General features: G+C 38.1%; 1 protein-coding gene and 1 pseudogene across 1 annotated transcript in view; one reads left to right on the plus strand and one right to left on the minus strand.

Moving 5' to 3' along the window:
• RBBP8 (RB binding protein 8, endonuclease) overlaps positions 1–24,324 on the plus strand; it is a 75,496-nt gene that overhangs the window by 10,697 nt on the left and 40,475 nt on the right. Inside the window, exons 3-4 of the mRNA XM_004702903.2 lie at positions 9,184–9,226; positions 15,144–15,239. Of these exons, the coding sequence (XP_004702960.1) occupies positions 9,184–9,226; positions 15,144–15,239 (139 nt within the window). The remainder of the gene's footprint in view (positions 1–9,183; positions 9,227–15,143; positions 15,240–24,324) is intronic.
• LOC101645832 lies at positions 2,382–3,763 on the minus strand (annotated as a pseudogene).

Below are 24,324 nucleotides of genomic sequence, written 5' to 3' on the forward strand. Positions count from 1 at the left end.
AGACTGTAACATATGACAAAATAATAATTTATGAATTATGAAGGGTTCATGAGGGAGGGGGTAATGGGGAGGGAGGGGGAAAATGAGCAGCCGATATTAAGGGCTAAAGTAGAAGGCAAATGTTTTGAGAATGATGAGGGCAACAAATGTACATATATGCTTGACACAATGCTTGTATATATGGATTGTGATAAGAATTGTATGAGCCCCCAATAAAATGATTAAAGAAAAAAAAGATGAAATGACGATGTTTGACAAACCTCGTTTTGGACTTACATCAGCTTCCTGAAAGGAAGAAAATGTCGACTTGTAGTGCATTTGGAGTTTATTCCATCAGGTCAGATGGTAAATCAAGCTTTCTATTCAGAGAATCTGAAAAGATTGCTAACAGTGTGCAAGATAAAAAAGACCTGATTTGTGACAGATGGGGCACCGGTTTTGCCACCACGACAATGCACCTGCTCATGCAGCCATCTCAGTGCAACAGTTTTTGGCTAAAAACAGCATGCCTCTCTTGCCCCACACACCTTACACCCCTTATCTTGCTCCACGTAACTTCTTTTGTTTCCATGAATGAAGAGGGACATGAAAGGACAGCGATTTGACCATGTAGAAGAGGTGAAGATAAAAAAGGGAGGTGTTGTCAGCCATCCAAACAGATGAGTTTGAAAAATGGTTCCAAGAATGGAATCGCAGATTTGACAAATGTATTAAGTGTGATAGAGAGCACATTGAAGGTGCTGAGGTTATTTTATAAAAAAAAATTAAATACATAGCTTTGGGGGGGAGTTGGGTTTTTTTTGGGGGGGAATCCCTCGTAAGCTTTATTATTTAGGGGATAAATTTTGTTAATTGCATTCTTGTGACTATTATGTGCTAATAGTCATCACACTGTCACAGGGTTAAGGTACCGTGTATACATGTGTATAAGCTGAGTTTTTTGGCACATTTTAATGCAGGTTTTGTGGTAAAATTAGGTGCCTTGGCTGATATTCAGGTCGGCTTATACTCGTGTATATACGGTATATGTATGTGTATGTTTATATACTGGCAAACTTTATTTCTTTTATTTTTGAGCTGATGAAAGAAGGCAACTTTTGGCATATCAAAATATATTGATCAGGTCACTTTTTAAAATTTCAAAATTACTGTGGATTTCTCAGTGTGCTTATTTTTTCTAAATATTACTGTCATTAAAAACTTATTTTGGTTGGGTCCAGGCAGGGGTTTTCTTAACATTAGTTCACTGTTGATGTGGTCCACAGAGTCCCATATAAAATGAGATCGTATGATAACATCAAAGACATGCCTGAAGGGTGTTTAATTCTTCTTAAAAGAAGGTGGGAGAATCTACTTGAGAAACCGGTATAAGAGGCTATTTGAAAGACATCAAACATGGACTTGTCCAGGCTTTGCAGGTTTTGATGTAAATACGGAATCAAAATTGACTCATTACTTTTTTTTTTTTTTACCAGCAAGACTGGAATGATGTAGTAATAGAAGGCACCATCATGTTTATATTATCAGAGAACAAAAATACAGTAAAGACAATTTCGCTGTACACAGAATAAAGAAAGGAAAGGGGGCAGGAGGAGTGTGTTGAGCAGCCAGCCATCCCTGTACTGAAGAGGGCCAGGTAGAAAAATCTTAGATGTGGAGCGACTAAACCTGGTCTAATGTTCAAGACCAAGGTTCTGAAGTTCTGAATTGTGTTATTAAGTTCATAACTAAATGGTTTCCTTCTGGAGTATACTTGTAGTCTTGTTAGGGTTTATGAGTACACATGCTGGTCACAGCAAGCAGATAAAACACCCTCATCATTTCACCAACTAGTCTTTACTGAAAAAGATGAGCTTTCCCCCTGTTGCAGATGTCAGTATTAACGAGTCCATGAGTGCATTTGGACGAGTGTGTCACTAGTTTCTCTTGGTTTGTATTTTGAGGGGGAGTCAAGGAAAAAAAGGCAGGATTCCCCAGTTGCACAAATTGCATTATTTGTGTTTCTAACATTAATAGGCAGAAACAGTAACACTTAAAACAAAATGTGAAGCAGAGGTTTTTTGGTTTTTTTTTTTACTCAAGGCCCTGAATTCAGTTGGGAATATCTTTTAAAGTTCATTTTGTTGTAGACTGTTTAAGATATGGACATTTCTCAGTCCGCAGTTCTCCAAGTCTAAATTTATAAAGTAACAATGTGAATCCTGTTGTGGAATTGGGGAAATAATGTCCACCTCAATTTAACCGATAAACAAAAGATGCTTTTCACATCAAAGAAATGATCAAAAAGGCTGTGCCACATTCTAAAGCCAAAAAAGAAAAGAATAAGAATGCAAACACGATGACTAGTACACCACTGCCAAGACCCTGCCAACAGTGGAGCTTCAGCGACGCTGTCCTGTGCAGCGGCCTTCCATCTGTCCGGTTCCTCTTCCAGAGCCAAGTTTCTGCACCATGCCACCTCTTAGAGGAGGTCCTCTTCCATCACGGTCACGCATCATTCCTCCACCCACGATTCCATGTGGACCACCAGGCCCCCTGTTGTTGCACCTAATGTCCCTGCGATCGTCACCACCGCCTCTGGTCTCTCGTTCTCTTGCAGCTCTTGTCTTTTTCTCTTCCACATTTAAACGGACTTCCCCTCGAAACATAATTGGTTTTGCAATGAAGATTCTCTGAGCTGGTTCAGAGTCATCAAAAACCACAAAACCAAAATTTGGAAGCTTTCCCCCAACACCCTTGGTATTGAGGCGAAGTTCCACAACGTTTCCAAAACTCATAAAGAATTCTTTCAGTTCATTTTCATCAGTATCATGTGGCAAGTTACCAACAAAAAGTTGACTCGGATAGCGAATTCTTCTACAGTTGTCAGATTCATTCTGTTCAATATCTCCTCTGCCAGGCCTTGGTCCCTTAGGAGGAAAACCAGGTCATTCCCGAGGCCGTTGTTCCGCACACGAGGTGGCTGAGCTGGAACTTCCGGTTTAGCTTCAACTCTTGGCTTTGGTGGTTCTTGTGGCAGAGAAGCAGGTTCCGCAGGCGGAGGAGAAATAGACTTCTCCTCTAATTCTAAGTTTTTCTCCTCCACTTGTGGTTTCAGTTCTTCAGTTTTTGCTTCAGATTCTGGCTCAGGTTCAGGGTCATGAGAGCTTCTTCTAAAGGTTCCTCTCTGCCATTAGTCACAGGGTGAGCTTCATAGTAACCACTACTGGCATTTTCCTGAACAGGTTCGGGAGATGGTTGCCTTTCTTCTTGTTCCTCTTCTACTTCATCTTCTGACTCTTGATCAAGTTCTGGTTCAGAATCACCAAACACTTCATCTTCATAACGAAACATATCATTGTGAACATAAAACTGATTTGGAACAGAACCTTCAGGAGCCAGGACCAACGTTTGCATAAGCTTCCTCTCTGGTTGTCCACTGTTAGACAGGAAGCCCATGACCTGAACAACTACTCCATCACTCAAGGTTGCATGAGCATCCACATGACGAATTTTAGTATGACACGCACTGAAGTTCAGAGATAATACTTTGTGATGTATATCATTTTGATCATAAACAGCTTCTTGGGGCTTTCCACTAGCATCTGCTCCACCGTGAACATCGGAAGAATTCCTGCCATAAAACCTGTGTAAATATTCTGGAGCTTTATTCAGCAAAGTATAGTATTGCATCACAAACAACCGCCCTACAAGCAGCAGACTGGGTTTCTCCATAACCATTTCTTTGCTGCACAATGTCAAATGCTCCAACCAACAGCAGCGGCGGGGACGTTGCGTGTAGGTCAGATGGACAGTGGCAGGACGCGGCTGCAGAAGGTTCTTCCTTCTCCCCGCTCCCTCCTTCCCTTGACTCATTACTTTTAAACTTTCATGTCAGTAAAAAAAAAAGAGAGAAATGATAGTACCTGAGTTATATCATTTTTATTTAACTATCCTAGGAAATCCACCAATAATAACTACTCTACATCCTTCTGAAATCCCTGATAAATGTCCTTCTATAATATGAGCGAGATTATCTTTGATTATGTGTAAGGGTGATTTATAGATATTTTTCTATGAACTTACAAGGGGTTTCAAATAGTGAAGAAATGGAATTAGATACTTTTTGTTTTACTTATAACAGATTTAATTTTGCCTCCCTTCTGAATTAGTTAAATTTGATGTGTTATAATGACACATATACCCTTGATTGTTTTATTTTCTCCAAAATTTATACATGAATGGGTGCAGGGTCGATCATAGTGCTTGCTCTTTTGAGTGTGGTTTCTTCAATAGGTGTCTCAGGTTGCCAGTGTTACAGTCCCAAATACTTTGTTGAACAGACTACCTGTTCATACAGGAGCTGTATTGTTGTATAGCTTCATTCCTTCCGATGGGTGTGGAGCAGGATTAAAGCACACTTTATAGGGGCTCTAATTGTAGATGCCTAATTGACTTGATGAATAGTAAATGCTTGAAATTAAAACACACACACAGTTACACGCACATAAACCTGTTTCAGAGCTGATCTGCAGGACAGAACAAATGCCTCACAGGTGTTGAATACTAAAGATAAAAGAGTAGTCTTACCGAATTTCCCAAGAATTTTCTTTTGAAGTCTGTGGACTTTCTATCTCGTTTCTTTTCTTAAAATGGTTCATGGCAAGAATCCATGTCATCATTGGTTGCACTTTTCACTTCTGATGATAGACCTGAGTTCTAGGAGTTGGCCAAAATTAAAAGCAAGAAAATTTGTCAACAAATAAATTTATACACATCTTTGGGAAGGACATAAGAGAGAGAAAAAATCGCTGACTTCTGTGTTTGGCCTAATAGAGTCACAAATTCTTTCCTTAATTCTTCAAGCCTGCGTCTGTGCTTTACGAAGTCCATTGAAGGCTTCAGGAGCTTGTCATCATCACCTGAAAAAGAAGGAATTTTCTCAGAAATCTTGAGAAATGGAGTTGATTTTCCTAAAAATTAAAAGATTATTCCAGTTTCACATGTGTTCATTTGTGTGTTTGCATGTGTGCCTGCACACACGTATGCATATTTAGTTCCATGCAACGTTGCCACATGTAGATTCTTGTGTTCACTACCAAGGACCCTGTCTACCACTCTTTTAGATCCCCAGCAACCTTCCTCCCTGAGACAGATCCACATTTACCAAAAAATATATGTTAGTCTATAATTCGTAGTTTTAAACCGTAGAATGTTGCAAAGTTAGAGTGCATACATTATATTTGGCTTATTCTGGGTAATGTTACCTGAAGTGAAGGGGTAGAGAATTAAAATAGTGTTTTAATTATTTAACTGGATTTAACCTCATTCCTCCCACCTCTGGCTACCAATAATCTATAATTTATCCCTATAATTTTATTCTCGTACAAATGTTATGTAAGCAGAACCTAGAATATGCAGTCTTTTGAGATTGCCTTTTTCCCTCCACTCAGCATGATTAAATCCCTAGTTGTTGAGTAATAGTCCATGACATGAGTAAACCACAGGTTAACGCCTCACTCGTTGAGAATTTAGGATTGTTTCTAATGTTTGGTTATTCTGAGTAAAGCTGCTATGAGCATTCCTTTATAGGTTTATTCATAAAATTTGAATAAAATTTAAATCATTGGCCATAAAAATAAGGGTAAAACGTGCTATGCCATAGACATTTCTTAGAGATGAGTCTTTTAGCATTAAAAGAGATTTTCCATTGCTTCTGTTCTTCAGTATCTGGGTTTGCTGCCATTAACCCTTTATCACTCTGGGCAGAGGGGGAGGGACTTCCCCCATCAGGATCTATGTGACTTTTGACTTCATCGCTAGTGCATGGTAGAGAAGTCATAGTTTGTTTTTTAAAACTCTTATTTATGTAATTGTGTTGTTCAAAAGATTGCCCTAAATTTAAACAGGAAAGAAAAAATCACCTTATTAGAAAAGATACATTTATTAATTTTTATATAAATCACATAGGAAATTGTAAAATTTTTTGCCTTATTAGAATCCATAAACTACCAAAGCAAATAGAAAATAGTCCTAGATCTTATTTATATATATCAGTCAACTGAAAGCTATTTATTGAGAGTAAATTTGCCCTAAATAATAGAAATTCTTGAGTAGGTATAGAACTTTTAAACTCTCGGTAATTTGTTGATGGTAAAATAAATATATATCAGGAGGTTTCAAAAGGTTCATGGAAAATGAAAAGATTTTTCACAGACATTTTGAAGTTTGTTTATAACATAAAATTAGCCAATTTAAATATTTCTGTGTTTAATTCAGTGGTATTAATTATTAGCATTGGATAGTCATTACCACTCTTAAGTTCCTAAACTGTGTAATCTCCCCAAACTAAACCGAGTATATTAAATTATAGCTCCCTATCTATCAGCCTTTGCCCATCATCCCTGCTAACTACTCATATACTTTATGTCTTACCCATTTTCTTATTCTAGATATTTCATATAGGTGAGCTCATATAATATTTATCCTTTTGTGTGTGGCTTATTTCATTCAGCATAATGTATTCAAGGCACATTTATGTCAGTATAAATATAGCTTACATTAAACATTAGAGACTCATCCTTAATTATGAGTATGGGTAGGATTTTGGCAGTAGATATTTTTTAAAGTAAATGAAATGTCAAAAATTGGAGTATTTGTGGGTTAGTGAGAGCATGGACTAGGAATCAGGAAAAGTAAGCTAGAGGTTATGTGTATTTTTCCTATATAATAATCACATTTAGAAAATAGAGAACCCCCCAGAAGAATTCACTTCAGAGGACAGCACTGAAGCTACAGCTCAGGGAAAGGGACATGTCTGATCACAGCGCACAGGAGCAAATGAAGGGGGAGGAAGAGAATGGAGCACATCCTGGCCCACCGAGCCTTGAAGACGATATCCTGGCTTAGAACAGCCAATGCACAGAGAGGACCATTTGGCTGGCCCCACTGTGAGACCCGACATCCCTCACTGACCCATAGCCCTACGGGGGACAACACTGGAGGGAGACACAGTGCAGAAATTGCATGCGATCCCGACCCTACCACACCGAGGCAAAACACTAAGGGTGTGTAACACAACAGCAAGGGAGCAGAGCAAGGAAGTCCCAATAGAGTCCCCAAAATAGGATTTGGGACCAACGCATGGTACCCCATCAGATTCACTGGAAACCACTCCTAAAGGTCAGCAAATAGACCTTGAACTATTTACAGGCTTTTTTCTTTTTTGTCATTGGTTTTTGTTGTTGTTTTGCTTTCTTTTGTTGCTTTATTTTGCTCTGTCTTGTTTTTTGTGTGTATCATTATCTCTGCAGGTCTATCTAGATAAGGTAGGCGGAATAAACAATCCATGGGAGAGGGGGAGGCAGGGGAAAGGAAGTGGGTGTTAACAAACCCAGGGACAAGGGAACAAGTAATCCAACAACAAGTAATCCAAAATCCATGGCAAGGAGGGTGTAGGAGGCCTGGTTGGGCTTGATCAAGAGCAGTGTAACCGAGAGGAATCACTGAAACACAAATGAAGGCTGAGCATGATAGTGGGACAAGAGGGAAGTAAAAGGAAATAGAGGAAAGAACTAAGAGGCAAAGGGCATTTATAGAGGTCTAAATACAGGCATGTACATATGTAAATATATATGATGGGGAAATAGATCTATGTGCATATATTTATAGGATTAGTATTAAGTTAGCAGATGGTCATTGGGCCTCTACTCAAGTACTCCCTCAATGCAAGAACACTTTGTTCTATAAAACTGGCATTCCATAATCCTCACCTTCCCCACGTGATTGCTGAAGACAAAGTGGGTGCATAAGCAAATGTGGTGAAGAAAGCTGATAGTGCCCGGCTATCAAAAGATATAGTGTCTGGGGTCTTAAAGACTTGAAGATAAATAAGCAGCCATCTAGCTGCGAAACAACAAAGCCGACATGGAAGAAGGACACCGGCCTGTGATCATGAGGTATCAAAGGGATCAGGGATCAGGCAGCAAAGAACAAAAAATCATATCGTTGTGAATGAGGGGGAGTGCGGAGTGGAGAAGACCCATCTGTAGGCAACTGAACATCCCCTTACCGAAGGGTTGCGGGGAGGAGATGAGCCAGTCAGCCTGCAGTGTAGCAACATACAACTTTCCTCAAGTTCCTTAGTGCTTCCTCCCCACCACTATCATGATCCCAGTTCTACCTTACAAATCCAGCTAGACCAGAGGATGTGCACTGCTACAAATCAGAACTGAAAACACAGGGAATCCAGGACAGATAAACCCCTCAGGACCAGTAACGAGAGTAGCGATACCAGGAGGGGAAGTGGAAGGTGTGGTAGAAACGGGGAACCGATCACAATGATCTACATATAACCCCTCCCTGGGGCATGGACAACAGAAAAGTGGATGAAGGGAGATGTCGGACAGTATAAGACATGACAAAATAATAATTAAATTATCAAGGGTTCATGAGGGAGGGAGGGTTCCAGGGAGGGAGAGGAAAAAATGAGCTGATACCAAGGGCTCAAGTAGAAAGCAAATGTTTTGAGGATGATGAGGACAATAAATGTACAAATGTGCTTGACACAATAGATGGATGTATAGATTGTGATAAAAGTTATACAAGCCACCAATAAAATGATCTTTTTAAAAAAATAAAAGGAAATCCAATATTCGACTAGAAAATGTGACTTTTGTGTACATATGTGTTCTTCTTTAGCTTATTTTGGGGTATTTCAAGAAATTTAATGTTCCTAAATAGCTCCCCACCCTCACTCCACTTAAAAGGCTTGAATAACTGGATGATTTTATCAAATCTATCATATTTTACTTAAACATATCCCTATTGTAAGATTTTGTATTCCTACTATGGGCTTTTTATACTTTGAATTTTATTCTTCAGATAAACTCCAAGAAATAAAAGGTTGGCATAGAAAATGTAAACCTTTTGTAACCCTTACTAGTAGTTGAAATCAGTCCCAACTCATGGTGACCCTTCTCCATCAGAATAGCCCTGTATGACTAGAGTTTGCAATGGCTAATTTTTAGGAAGTAGATGGTGAAACTGTATTCGGTGGTGTGATAGATACTGGTTCTTTAATCACAGGTAGACCAAAGTGACCTAATGGTGTAGTATTAGATCCACAAAAGAACCTAAGCCCACTACTTTTAAAATAGTCAAATGTATAAAAATGTGGTGATTTTTTTTCCTTTTAATTTTCAGGTTTACAAGTAAAAGTTACCAAACTGAAAAAGGAACGAATTTTGTAAGTATCAATATATAATACTGTTGTCCTATTTATAAGGTAGTTGACATTGGGGTCATATTAAACCTCAGTGTCTTATTTTATAAGGAAATTAGCTTTACTATGTATAGGTCTTGTGTAATTGCCAGTGAGTCTTCAAAAATTCTAAAGTAAAATGTATAACTGTAATTGTAGGTATATTCTTAGTTAATATGCACATATATGTGTATATTTGGTATAAATTATGTATTTACATATAACATTTTTTCATAAAGTAAATGGGGACAGACAGCAGAAAAGTGGGTGAAGGGAGACGTCGGACAGTGTAAGACATGACAAAGTAATAATTTATAAATAATCAAGGGTTCATGAAGGGAGGGGATGTGGGGAGGAAGGGGGGGAAAATGAGCTCATACCAAGGGCTCAAGTAGAAAGCAAATGTTTTGAGGATAATGAGGGCAATAAATGTATAAATGTGCTTGACACAATGGATGTATGTATGGATTGTAATAAGAGTTGTACGAGACCCCAATAAAGTGATTAAAAAGGGGGCGGGGGCTGTTAGAGCCCTAATAAAATGATTTTTAAAAATCTCCTTTGATCCATCTGTCAACATCATTCATATCTCATTTAAGGGTAACAACTAGATTCACGATGCTACAAGGTGGGACTTCTAAATTCCTTTAAGAAGTAATAATTGAATGAGAGAACTCCCTAAGTTATTTTGATTATTAAGTCCACAATGGAGTCTGATTTTCTAAGTTAGGGGCCGATTTTACTCATGATCTTTTGAGCTTCCCTACTCTGAAATGTGAATCACATTTCAAAGTCAAGGTGAGGTAGCATGGCAAAAACCACGTCTTTGTGACTAGTGAAAACTGAGTCTGCTCTATCACACATACCCAGGAGCCTCAGTGACTGCATGTGTATACAGCTTTTCAAAGTGTAACAGAAAGCTAGTTACTGATCCACATCAGAGCATATCCAGTTGTTTTCTCCATTATTGTACAGAAATTGGGAAGTTTTCTTCTCATCTGGAAAGTCATGTTTGGAAATGGATTCAGATTCAGAAATAGAAAGTGATTTTAAGAACAATTTTGTTTAAAATCGTTAAATTTCTTAATTATGAACATTTTAAAATGCTTTGCAGTACAAAAGTATATATATTTCTACCTTAAAGATAGCATATTAAACATCCTTAATGGTAAAATAACTCATGTCTCTATCTCAGATAACAGCCTTGTTTAATTCCCACATTTGAAAGATGTTTCTTCTAGAGGAAATGTATTAAGTGACTTAGTATTTTCAGGATGTGTTTCTTAATAGTGGAAATACCTTCTGTGGAAAACAAAAAAATCAGTAAGGAAAATAGGTCATTTCTACTCATTGCAGAGTGGAATGCCCATGGGGTTTTCTCAGCAGGAATCTTTATAAAAGTTAATAGGTCTTTTCTCCTTTAGAGCAACTGTTGGATTTGAACCATTAACCTTTCAGTTAGCAGCATAAAGCTTGAACCATTGGACTGGCTAATTCAGTAAGTTGGCAGCAACATTAAAGAGGCAGTCTATTTTTTGTAATCATTTTATTGAGGGCTCATGCAACTCTTATCACAATCCATATATACTTCAATTGTATAAAGCACATTTGTACATTTGTTACCCTCATCATTCTCAAAACAGTTGCTCTCCACGTAAGCCCGTGGCATCAGCTCCTCATTTCCCTCCCTCCCTCCCTCTCTGCTCCCCGCTCCCTCATGAACCCTTGATAATTTATAAATTATTATTTTGCCATATCTTACACTGTCCGTCATCTCCCTTCACCCACTTTTCTGTTGTCTTTCCCCCAGGGAGGAGGTTATATGTAGATCGTTATAATCAGTTCCCCCTTTCTACCCCACCCTCCCTACACCCTCCCTGTATCGCCAGTCTCACCACTGGTCCTGAAGGGGTCATCTGTCCTGGATTCCCTGTGTTTCCAGTTCCTATCTGTACCAGTGTACATCCTCTGGTCTAGCCAGATTTGTAAGGTAGAACTGGGATGATAGTGGGTGGGGAGGAAGCATTTAGGAACTAGAGGAAAGTTGTATGGTTTGTTGTTGCTATACTGCACCCTGACTGAGCCAGTCTATTTTCATCTCCCCCCTACCCCCGTCATCCTTAGTGTCCTGGCATGCCCTCTTGGTCTTAGCACACTGCAGAATAACTATAGAATAGCAAGGGACCACCTTTCTTCTAGCCCTTAAGTACAGAAGGCAGAAAAGAGGATAGATCTCTTTCCTTATGTCCCATTTTATGAATGTATATATGTTTACCAGAAGTCCCCAGTCATCTTCCCCCAGACTCACTAACCGTAATTGCTGTGTGCTCATTCCTAAACAGTAATGGACAAACACTCTGAAACTGCTCTATGTCTATTCTGAGATTGAGCAAATAACTATATTGTAGAAATGGCAGGTTTCTTGCTTTCTGGAAAAGTACAAATAAGGAGAAGAGGGAAGTCTAGAATGAGCACTATGCTGTTGGATAGGAGTGAGAGTTATTAGTATTAACTTGAGGTTTTTAATGTATAGATAGATGTGTATGGCAGGCAACCAAAAATGTCTCGTACAGCTAGACTAGTTTGCGGCTTAGAAAGCCAGTGCCGTTCCTGGAGCATGACTTTTTTTTATGACACTGAACAGACTTCAGATAGCCTTTTCTTTCTTTGGGAAATAGAGAGTCCAGAGATTTTCCGAGCTTTTCAGGCACTTTAAATCATTGCCACTGTTACCCTGTGTTCCTGAATGATTCCAGTAGAAAACTCTTTTTGTATATTCTCCCTCAAGTAAAAATTTATCCAAAAATAAGTATAATGAAATTGCATCAGCTCAGTGAGGAAAATAGAACCATTTTATTGGTTAATAAATAAAATTCTTCCTTTTCTATTGACCTGAAATAAAAAAAGAGGAAATATTTACTTAGTAAGAAAGATGCATTTTCTTAGTGGTGGCAGTGTTTTATGGGAGTGGTTTGAGGTTTAAAATTACAAAATAAACATTCTGTTTTATTTTATCTTTATTTTTGTATATAACCCAGATAGTTAGCTATGGTTGCTATATTTAAAACAAAGAAACAAAACAAAATCCATTGCCATCAAGTTGATTCTGACTCATAGCAACCCTATGAGACAAGGCTGTTCTGCCCCGTATGGTTTTGAAGACTAAACTTTTCTGGATGGAGGCTACATCTTGCTTCTGCAGAGCAATTGGCAGGATCATAACAGGAGCCTGTTGCTTAGCAGCCAGAGTGCTTAGCCACTGTACCACCAAATCTCCTGGATGGTTGCTACAGTGTTAATTAGAAGACGAGTACTGTCAGTGATTTAATGTGGTGCTCTAAATCATACCAACTAGATAATTATACTACTATTTATTGGAGATGTTCTACAAAAATCTTTTTTTGTATAATAACCCTATATAGGATTTTTGTTCCCCCTGTTTCTGATATCAAAGGTTTAATGTTTCAGAGTTGATTCTTAGTTACAGTATACAGTTAACTCTTTTTATTGTACCTTCATTCAGTGTTGAAGGTGAAGGTCTTGTAGTGACTCCTGTAGAGCTAAAATATTGATTGCTTTAAGGAACCTTTTTCAAACCCCTTAACTCATTGTGTTTATTCGATTATACATTTTAAGCTATGAATCCTTCAAGCAGGCCTAGTAATAGCTTTGTTTTCTAAAATAGTAATTCTATTTTAAATGATAGATTTATAATGACAAAGTAACTTTGTCTTGGCTTCAGAATAATTTCCTATATTTCTCATCGATTAAATGATAATATATAATTAGAAATTATATAGGTTTGTTTAAGTGTACTTTTATAAATTGAGACTTCTGATTTTTTAAAGTACCTTTTTATATATGGGTTATGAATCTCCAACTTAACATCCAATAATTCATACTGGCCTTTTAATGTTTATGTAAATTTTCTGTCACTTTAAAATAATTGAACCAACCCCTACAACTTTTTATCACAATCACTTTCACTAATTGCACATGCAACTTTTTAATTATTGGAAAGGCCTCAAACTTTTAATTAAATGAAAATAAAGCTAATTTAGAACTGCAGGTACCTGAACTGACTTAGCTTCAAGACAATTGGGAATTGGTCTCATTGGTAACCTTGGGACATCATGTAGTTGATGTTACTTAATGTTTCCTCAAAGATAACCCAAATCATCTCTGAATATTAAAGAAAATTAAAAGCAAGTCTAGAAGAACACCTGGTTATTTAGTAGCTGATAATAATGCCGTGTTTCATTGTATCATTTACACTCATTTGATACTCTGTAACAGCTTTTTTTTTTAATCATTTTGTTGGGGCTCTTAAAACTCTTGTTACAAACCTAATATATCAATTGTATCCTACATATTGGTACATATATCTCATCATTCTTTTCTAGACATTTACTTTCCATTGAGCCCTGGGGATCAGCTCCTCTTTTTTTCCCCTTTTTAATATATATTTTAATTACTCTTAAGTAACTGAATTTCCTGAGTGATCAGAGAATTAAAATGGTGCTTTATTTACTCTCTCCAGAGTAACCTGGGCCTTTGCATTGTGGAATTAGGAGCTAGGAATCTCCTGTTTTACCATTACCCTCCCTCCTATCTATTTTACAGTTTACATGTACAGCACAGTAACGGTCAAGACATCTTATCTCTAAATCATTAGTATAGTTGTGTTTATAAGATATCCCAGTGCGTAGGGAATCCAACCGGGAAGAAGCAGCAGATAGAAAAGAATATAAGAGGGAGCTTCAGAAAGTTCTTGGAAGTTTCAAAATTTTATTTTTCCTCAAGCGTTTCAAAGCCCCACCTTCTCCCCCTTAGCACTTGTCTATTCACATGTTTGTTTCAGACCTGATTTTAGTAAATAGTCAAGTGGCCTCCTAATATTTTCATGGCTTTCCTTTTACGCACTCATTTATATTACAGGATTGACTCTTAGGCAGTGGGTTTCTTCGGTAGTGTCCAGAATTCCAGCTGTTTCATATTCTCCTGTAACTATGCTTGTTGTGTAGCAGGAGGCTGTTATATCACTCTGGCATGGTTGTTGTTAGGTGCCATCAAGCCAAACAGCCTGGGCACGGCAGAGCAAACTGCCCTGCGCACAGTGGTTCTTATGTTTGAGCTCATTGTGCAGACACAGTGTCTGCCAATCCACCTTGTCAAGGGTCTTCCTTCTTTTCTTTTCCCAAGTATGATGCCCCTTTTCAGGGATTGGTCTCTCCTGATTCCTTACATTGCATTTCCTGTCAGAATCCCCAGATGCTGCATCTGTGTCCCAGCATTGGGTAATAGGGTTCAGGATAATACTTCCTCTGTACGCAAAACCCACGACTGCTGAGTCGATTCTTACCCGTGGAGACCTGCTGGGCAGAGTGGAACTGCCGCAGGAGTTTCTAAGGTTGTAAATCTTTACTGAAGCCCACTGCCAATACTTTTTCCTTCAGAACAACTGGTGGGTTTAAACTGCTTTTCAGTTAGCCATTAAATGATTTGACTACTGAACTTCTATACTTCTCAATACAGGGGAAAAAAAAAAAAAAAAGCAAAAACCTCCTGCCATGGAGCCAGTTTCAACTCATAGCGGCCAGTCATGGGGTTGCTGAGACTGTACGTCTTTATAGGAGCTTCTAGCCTCATCTTTTTTCATTAGAGCAGTGGTGTGTTTCAACCGCTGACTGTACAGTTATCAGTCCAGTGCTTACCAGACAGGACCACCAGGGCTGCTTATGCTGCAGAGCAAATTCTAGTACATTTGGAAGTCTGATGAACAAGTTATATAAGCAATTTATTTTATATAAGATGTGTTGAAATCATACTTCGGAGTTCTTATAGCAGAATTATCCTACATTGTTTTTCTCCAAAAAAATTACATTCATTTCTTCACTCTTAGAGATGCACAGAGACTAGAAGAATTTTTCACCAAAAACCAACAACTGCGAGAGCAACAAAAGGTCCTTCATGAAACCATTAAAGTTTTAGAAGATCGGTAAGTGTGGTACTTGGATCTACATGGATAAGGGATGATTTTTTCACTTGGTGTTAACACTGGGTTTGATTTGCAGTCAGTTTGGAGATTGAATGTGATTTTTTCCCCAAGCCCGCTATCATTTTTCAATAAACACTTTCTGAAGTGCAGTAAGTATTCATGTTTTTTACATTAGTTACAGTGATCATATCAGTTTACCCTTTTACTGGTATCTTAACCTGGCATTTGATGTAGAGTGGGATTAAAGGTGGCAGTGGTATAGTTCTTCTGTTATTTTAATTCCATTTTTTATCTAAGTAAATAGAAATCATTCTGCTTTATTTCTACCTTTTCTTCTTCCAAGGAGCCCGGGTGGCACAGTGGTTAAGCACTCAGCTGCTAACTGAAGGGTAGGTTCAACTCACTAGGCGTTCTGTAGAAGGAAAATGTGAACTTCATTGAAAACTAATGGTCAGTTCTACCCTGTCCGACAGGGTTACTGTGAGTCAGAATTGTTTCAGTTACAGGATTTCTTACTCTTACCATTTTCTTTTCTTCCCTACATGTTGTTGTTGTTGGTGGTGCCATCGAGTTAGGTTTGACCCACAGCGACCATATGCACAACAGAACGAAACACTGCCCAGCCCTGCACCATCCACCTTCCTCCCCCCGCCCCTCTGCTTTACCAAACGTGATGTCTTTCTTCAGGGTTGGGTGTCCACTGACAACATGCCCAAAGTATGTATGATGAAGTCTTGCCCTCCTTACCACTAAGGAGCACTCTGGTCACACTTCTTCCAAGACAGATCGGTTTGTTTTTTAGCAGTCCATGGTACTTTAAATATTCTTTGCCAACATCACAATTCAAATCCATCAATTCTTCTTCAGCCTTCTTTGTTCAGTGTACAACCATACATACAGGGCTTCGAATTTCTTCAGTCACGACTGATGATGTGAAACTGGAATAGACCCAAATTTTAAAAATTTGAGTGAAACAGAGGGATCACCAGAATAGGGGAAACTGTAGATTGAAGCTCTGGAACAGGATACTCACAGGAGGCATAATCAGCCCTTCAGGAACCTGATGTAGGAGATCGGCTTATTATCCAGACAGTGGAGAACAACACTCATGCCTCTAACTGAGCAAGGCACCATTGTTTCTGACTCCACCAGTCAAGAGATTTGCATGTTAAGCAGTGCATACACTGCTTCTATTTTCTAAAAGGGAACGTAAGGTCCCAGCACGTTGACCCATAATTTTTCCTGATGAGGTTATCCTTATTTACCCACATTTTGCAGATTCAAAGTTACTCTTCTTTGGCCATGACTGAACCAGGAAGAACAGAGTTGAAGGCCTTCCAAAAGTTCATGGAGATATCACATTATCTTTGAAATTAAATTTTCCATGAAGTTTTTTGAAGCCCCCTTATACTTCTTTACTTTTAGACAGCCTAGGGATTCATCTTTCTTAATATTTTTGAGATAAAGCCTGTTTTCTTTCACACAAAAACTTATTTCTTTTCCACTCTTGTGAAGGTAACACCCAGAAACAGCGGCTTCCAGAATTTGTTGTATTACCTTCTCTGAAGTGCTATTTATGATATTGTTCTAGCCCCAGTACCCCTTATCTTCATAATTCACTTATTTTACATTTCCCCTATGTTACAGAAAGGTCCTTCGGTTGAATTTGCCTCTCTCTCTCTAGTGGTGGAGTAATCTAATACTCTGCACATAAGCAGACCATAGCTGCAAACACAGTGGGCGCATGTTTACTGGGATAGAAAGCCTCCAGTGCCTTGGCACAACTGATACAAATTTGAGTTTCATACTGTATCTTTAACACTTTCACCAGCAAATAGTTGAGTTCTTACAACATCTTGGGTGTGGCTATAGAGGCTTAGGACAATTCATATTCTTATGGCCCAGAGTAAACAATTCAGTCATTAAAAAACCAACTTGCTGCCATCAAGTTCATTTCGACTCATAGGCAACCCTGTAGGGGACAGAGTAGAACTGCCCCTGTGGGTTTCTAAGATTATGAATCTTTACAGGAGTAGAAAGCCTTGTCCTTCAAACTGCTGACTTTGTGATTAGCAGCCCAGTACCTACCACACTCCATCACCAGGGCTCCTAGTCACTTAAAAGAGGCACAAAAAGAAGACAGACAAATGCAAAAGCCTAAAGTAAACACGTTTCAAGTATTTTTGGGGAACTGAAAGCTTATTGTGTGATACCAGCTTAATGAGTAAGGGGATGAGTGTTAGGAGAGAAGATTGGGAAAGTGAGTAGTAACTAGATTGTATAGGGACATGGGGGTGGTAGTGGTGATTGATATGGAAGGCTTTTAGAGGGCTTAATCCAGGGGGATGGGAGGGGATGGGAATGGCTACTGACAGCATCTGCTATAATATCAAATGGAGATGTGAAGTAGAGAGTTTCATGTATAAGGGGGCTTCAACTTGTTTTCCACAGTTTTGAAGCCCCCTCATTGGAGTCTAGAATGAAATGAATGGGCCGGAACTAGAGATTTTGAGAATTACCATCAGAATGTGAATGGCTTTCAAAACTTGGGACTAAATAGGATTTCCTAAAGACACTTTAAACAGTACAGGAAGAGAATCAGTCTCAGGACTGAAATCTAGAGTATGCTTATTAAGGTTTGATGAAGGATAAGAACCTAGCCAGAAAAGGGGATTGAGAAAAAGAAGCTATTGTGGCAGAAGAAAACCCAGGAATGTAGGGTATAATACTAATAATACTTTCTTTATGGGCTAATTTGGAGATTAAATAAGATATTGCAAGTAAAAGCACATAATAGAAGCTTAGTAAGCTTTATGATCTCCCTCTTGATCGGTGCATTTGATTCCAACCATTAACATACCACTCTGTCCTGGGTACCACCACCAAAATGAATCTCTTTCCTGCTGAAAGTATCAGAAAGCTAGAGAGCCATCTGTCTTTCCCACCCTGCACCAGTCCAGCATTAAAAAGGAACTTACTGATTACCCTTGAGTTTGCTGAGAGGCATTTCCTTCTGCTTTCTCTGTGGTATGGAGAGAAGGTAGAGAGCTTCTCTGTCTTAGCCTTTACCTCCAGCAATTGAAGCACTTCCTTCTCTTCATCATGTTTTTCTCCAGACCATTAGGTTTCTTCTCTGTAATAAGGGTAGTAATGGTAAGAGGTTATGAACTCTTTGTTTCATGTTTCCTATGTAGGTTGGCATTAATAAGTAAATGTGTCTGTGACCTCTGAGAAATAAATAGCATGATGAGCTCAAGTGTGGAAGAGAGAGAACTGGGAGAAATGTGCAGGAAAATGAGGAAGGAGCTGGAGGATTTTGGAAGATCTCTATGTATCCAACCCGGTGAAGGAGAGATGCAAGTTTTATCAAGGTTGATGGAGCGTTCTAGAGTGATGGTCTCTCTGCACTTTTCACTCAGGGATACATGCATGCTTGTTCTCCTATGTAAGCAGGCAAAAGATTAGAATATACCAACAGGGGCTTTGCTGACTATGATAGGTGTTACTGTAACTATCGTGAAATACAATCAGGTCTGATTGCATTTTGTCTTTATTTCCATCACTTCCTAATTGGTCATTTGCAGATTGTTTAGGACCCAAAAGTAGTACATTAGGGGGGAAATAAAAAGCTTCTTATTATATGTTGCTTGAATTCCTTAGTACATTCTGCCCTCTATTTCATTTCCAAAAGAGTGTTGTTCATCTTAGCCCATAAAGGTGTGCATTCCTAATATCTTCAGATTGACACTTTTACAATCTAATCCTTTGGATTAAAGTGTAGGCTTCCAGTTCTGCTGTCAGTTCATCTTGCCTTTTCTTCTTGAGTGAGTTTTCCTTTTCCAGGTCGCTTTTGAGAGGAAATGAATACCCCCATCTTCCCATTGCAACCATGTCTAAGTCACTCTCTTCTACTAAATTAATATATCTCATACTTAAAATTGTCTTTTTATTCTATAGCCTCTTTTTTTAAGATAAATAATTTTATTGGGGGCTCATACAACTCATCACCATACATACATACATACATTGTGTCAAGCACACCTGTACATATGTTGCCATCATCATTTTCAAAGCATTTTCTTTCTACTTGAGCCCTTGGTATCAGCTCCTCATTTTTCCCCCTCCCTCCCCCTCCGTCCCTCCCTCCCTCACGAACCCTTGATAATTTATAAATTATGTTTTCATGTCTTGCACTGTCTGATGTCTCCTTTTATCCCCTTGTCTGTTGTCCTCCCCCTGGGAGGGGGTTATAGGTAGGTCGTTGTGATTGGTCCCCCTTCCCCACCCCACTTTCCCGTACTGGTATGGCTACTCAATATTGGTCCAGAGGAGTTTATCTGTTCTGTCTTTCCTGCTCTTATCTGTACCTATGTACATGCTCTGGTCTAGCCAGATTTGTAAGGTAGAGTTAGAGTCATGATAATGGTGGGGAGGAAGCATTAAAGAACCAGAGGAAAGCTGTATGTTTCATCTGTGCTTTACTGAACCCTGACTGGCCTGTCTCCTCCCCACGACCCTGCTGTAAGGGGATGTCCAATTGCTTACTATTGCCTCTTAAAGCACAGTTCTTAGAATTTAGTCTACGTCTAGTTACTAATTTCATGTAGATGTCATTCTTTGCTGTCTTTTTATTTATGAATTATTATTATTTTTTGGCCGTTTCTTATCCTCAGTGTTCTCTTACCTTTTGTCACATACTAATAGAGATATTTTCAAAGACTCCTTTCACATTGACAACCTTTATATCCTTATTGGGCTATAGTTCCTTGTACAATATTAATGTGGTAGAGGGGAAGAAGTATATAGTTCATTTCTTTGTACACGTTTTTTCTTTCCTCCTTCAAATACAAATCTGAAATTTCCTCTGGACACGTTAAAATTTATCCCTCACTAATGAAGTCTCAGTTAATTAAACACTAGATAGCTTTGTTTCAAATTTACAAAACTAATTATTCAGCGCTTTTTGTGTATCCAGGCTTTGCTCTAGCACTTCATACACATATTAACACTATATTAACAAAATAAAATTGGTGGTAGGTCCAGTTTAGAGAGGACACTGAGCAGGGAAAGACTTAAGAACCCTCTCACGGTCACATAGCTGATGGAAATGAACACATCTGACTCCACAGTCCTCCGTGTCTGTTGTTTTCTGACACCTTGTTTGCCTTCATTTATAAATGCTTCTTCATTTTAAAATGGTTAAAAAATGAGTTATATTTTGAAGGATAATCTCAAATATTTGGGCTTAACCTAAGGTTAATCAAAACAAGTACTTTGAAATATTAATTCTTCAACATTGTTACCTAGTGTATTTTCTTGGAAGTTCTTTTGTTTTTTGTTACTTAGCTTTTAAATTGCTTCAAAATAAGTACTACCTCTAAATTAATGGCTATGTAGGTAATATTTAGTAAGTTCATTTTCATTTTATATTATATGTAAGAATGAGATCTAGAATAAACTGTAAGAAAATCTATAAAAAATTAGTACTTTGCCAAGACCTTTAATAAGCAGCATGTATTTTGTCAAAATTTCTAAATAGTAATTTGAGAGCTTGCTACCTGCTCTTCATAAAATGAAATAGTTTCTAATTTCTTATCATATGCATTTTTTATGAAAATGTTTTAAAAACATAATGACATGTTCAGATGAAAGGAATTACCCAGTAAAAATAAGTTAGATAATTTTATGAGATCCATTTATATTTTACTACTGTTGTTACATTTACAGACTTTTCTTATGGAACCTAAAATATTTAGTTAGATTTAGGAATCAGTTGCTGTCCTTGAGGAGTAGAGAGAGTACATTCAAAAATTAAAAAATATGAACAAAGTCATTTATGCATAGTTATCTAATACAAAAGTTTTTAATGTTTTTAAAAGCATTTTTGATAATCAGCAAGTATCTTCAATTTCATTTCTCATTAAGAGGGAAAATAGGTACGCATAATCAGAAATTATGATTCTACAACTACTTTTCAAATGTCAAAGTATTGCTACTAAGGTTCCCAGTGCATAAAGGAACGGATTTATTCTGAACAAAACACATTTAAACATATATTTGTGGTCATTGAATAGCTGCAGACAAATTCTCTCTGTGATATACTTCTCTCAGTTGTCTCCTTAGGGTGCCTTCCCAAAAAAGCGCCAATAGCCTGTGTGCTCTGCTGGGCTAGTTAAGTTCAAGGCAGAAAGGTAACTCCAAAGCCCATGGTGTTTTGTTTTGTTCTTTTTAGTTCCAATGAGAGGTAATCTTCATAGATGTTCTCAAAGGACATCACAACAATGATGGGCCTTATTGTGAAGTTTTAAGAAAATTATATTGATGGAAAAAAGACCAGGAAAGTTGTACCCAGGAAGTTTGTTTGTTTGTTTGCTTGCTTGTTTGATGACAACTGTGCATCTCATTTTGCATGGGCATATAGATTTTGTTGGGAAGCTTTAGCCTATCCTCTAGCCAGCCCTGATCGTGCCCCTTTAGGCCTTCTCTTTATTCCCCAGACCATGAAACATTGAGAAAGAACACTAATTGAGTTCCTTGAAGATGCCCAAACTGCCGTTTTGATATGGTGTAAATCGAGGGGCACAGAATTCTTTAGGGAAAGGTTAGAGAGATAGAAGCATTTCTTTCTAAAGCATGTAGACCTTGGTGGAAGATGGGTTAAGAAACAATAAAGACTTGTATGATTTTGTAGCAATTACTTTTTGGCTTAGCCTTAGAGTAGACTGTCTTTTGTTAACTCTTTTTACTCAAACGTATCAATGTAAACATCATATTCTTCAGGAGACCTTCTATGACTTCTCAGACGAGGTTAATTTAGGATGTGTGCTTTCTTAGTACCTTGTATTCTTTATTATAACGTGAGTCATTGTTATTATTTTTCATTACCTGGCTTTGTAGTAGACTGAGAGCTCCATGAGAGAAGTAATACCATGAACACTGTGGTATTGAGGTGTATATTGAATACACTGCCTATGAGGGAGCTTCAAAAAGTTAAAAAATTCCATTACTTTTCATTCCATTTTTTCACTCATTTCTTGAAGCCACTTTATAGTGTTAAGCAAATTTAATGTATCATTTAAATACCATTGTACCAGTTTATTTGCTATTTAAACTAAAAAGCTATTGCTTCTAAGACATCAAAACTAAAATGTAATACTGTATACTGAGTTCGTTATAGGTATTCATTGAGTCCCTATGGAATGAAAATGAATAAATTTGAGGAAATCTTTTTTGGGTAGATCAAACAATTGTGCTTATTTGTTAATCTAGGAAATTTTAGTAGAGAATAAAAACTTTCATTTCTTCATGGCCATGATCAACCTAGAATAAAATTCAGATTGCATGTTGCTTTTGGGTCTTGCAAGTAGAATTATCTTTATAGTCCCTGAAACTGCATTTCCTATGAAATCAGACCTGTCATTTTGCTTTTTTCCATCTGAGAACAGCAGTGGAAGATGGTGATGGAACCCTGCTGGGGGAACAAGACCTAAACAAACCAACCCATGGCCATCATAGTGACCTAAAGGACGGGTAGAACTGCCCCTGTGGGTTCCCAAGACTGTAGACCTGAGGAACAGGTGATGGTTTTGAACCACTTGAGCCCGCAGTTTGCAGCCCACTACACCACCAGGGCCTCGCAGTGTCAAAAGCTCTTTGGTTTCTTGCTATAACTCAACAGTTTACTTTGGAATAGTTTTTATTTCAGTTCCATTTCACTTATTCCACTTTTGAATCTTTGTTGTTGGTAACTGATAGAGTCACCTCAGCTGTGACTCATGGTGACCCCCATATACAGCAGAACAAAATATTGCCAGCGCAAGACAGACTTTCCTTTTCTTAACTTTTTAGTGAAAACTAGGTGAGGGTTTACACTCAGATCATTTTTGCCATCAACAACTTAAAACAGCTTATCAAACCCTTCCGTGGTTTGCCCTGTTCCTGCCTGCCCCTTTTCCCTCATCTCTCTCTTTTAGGATATTGTCTTCCCCTTCACCCAAGTTAACACTAGCTACCACTCCCCTTTCCCTCTTCTCCTCCCACTCCTGTAGCCATCGGTGGTTTCATATGGGACGAAAACCTTCTTAGTTTTTTTTGTTTGTTTTTTTTGATGTGTGTGTGTTTAATGTTTGATGTTAAAACTTCCAGGAATGTTTTTTGACATAGGGTTAATGAAGATATAATCTCAGGGCAGTAGTTTCAGAGATTTTTGTATCCTTCATGTCTCTAAAAAAATCTGTGTTCCATAATATTTGAAATTTTTTTATTTTATTTTTTTCAAAACATTTTATTAGGGGCTCATACAACTGTTATCGCAATCCATACACACATCAATTGTGTAAAGTGCATTTGTGAATATTCTCAACGGATTTGAAATTCTATTTTATATTTTTCCCGTCATCAGATTTCTTCCAGCAAATCTGTGATCAGAACGTTCACCAGTGTACATTGCGAATGCCTTTCACCCCAGGGGACTATCTTCCAGCACTGTTTCAGACACTCATCTGTCATGATTTTCAGAAATCGTTCATCAGACTTTTTTTCTTATTCTGAAAGCTGCACTGTATCCTGTCCATGAATGACCCAGCCAGTATCTGAAATATGGGTGGCATAGCTCCCAGCATCTTCCTAGCAACTTGCAAGCTACTGCCAACTTTTTGAAGCCCATTGTTCTGTAGTGCTTCACTTGAGAGTTTCCCTGGACTCACCACATGAAAGGGAGGATATTGGTGCTTTTAATCCTTCCATTATTGCTCTTCTTTTTCTCCCCCTGCATCCTATCAGCTGAACTGCCATGTGTCTGGGTGCAACTTGACATCTGCTAACAAGCTTGACAATCGTTATGTTCTTTTCTATTACCAGATTTCAGTCTTTTACTTTTAATTTATAAGTCAGTAGTATAAGTTGAAAACCATAAACTGTGTATTGACTGTGCGAAATATTCACCCAGAAGTAGGATTATATTTTATGTTCTAGAAGTCCCTTATGGGATAGTAGGTTACACATTGAACTAACTAGAAAGACGTGAAAAGAACCTAATTGGACAAGAAGAAATGAGGGTGTCTGGGTGTAAAGCTGGGCAGGAAGG

Source organism: Echinops telfairi, unplaced genomic scaffold (genome assembly GCF_000313985.2).
Source record: "Echinops telfairi isolate 266 unplaced genomic scaffold, ASM31398v2 ScPeMD7_7400;HRSCAF=8409, whole genome shotgun sequence".
Taxonomy (NCBI): domain Eukaryota; kingdom Metazoa; phylum Chordata; class Mammalia; order Afrosoricida; family Tenrecidae; genus Echinops; species Echinops telfairi.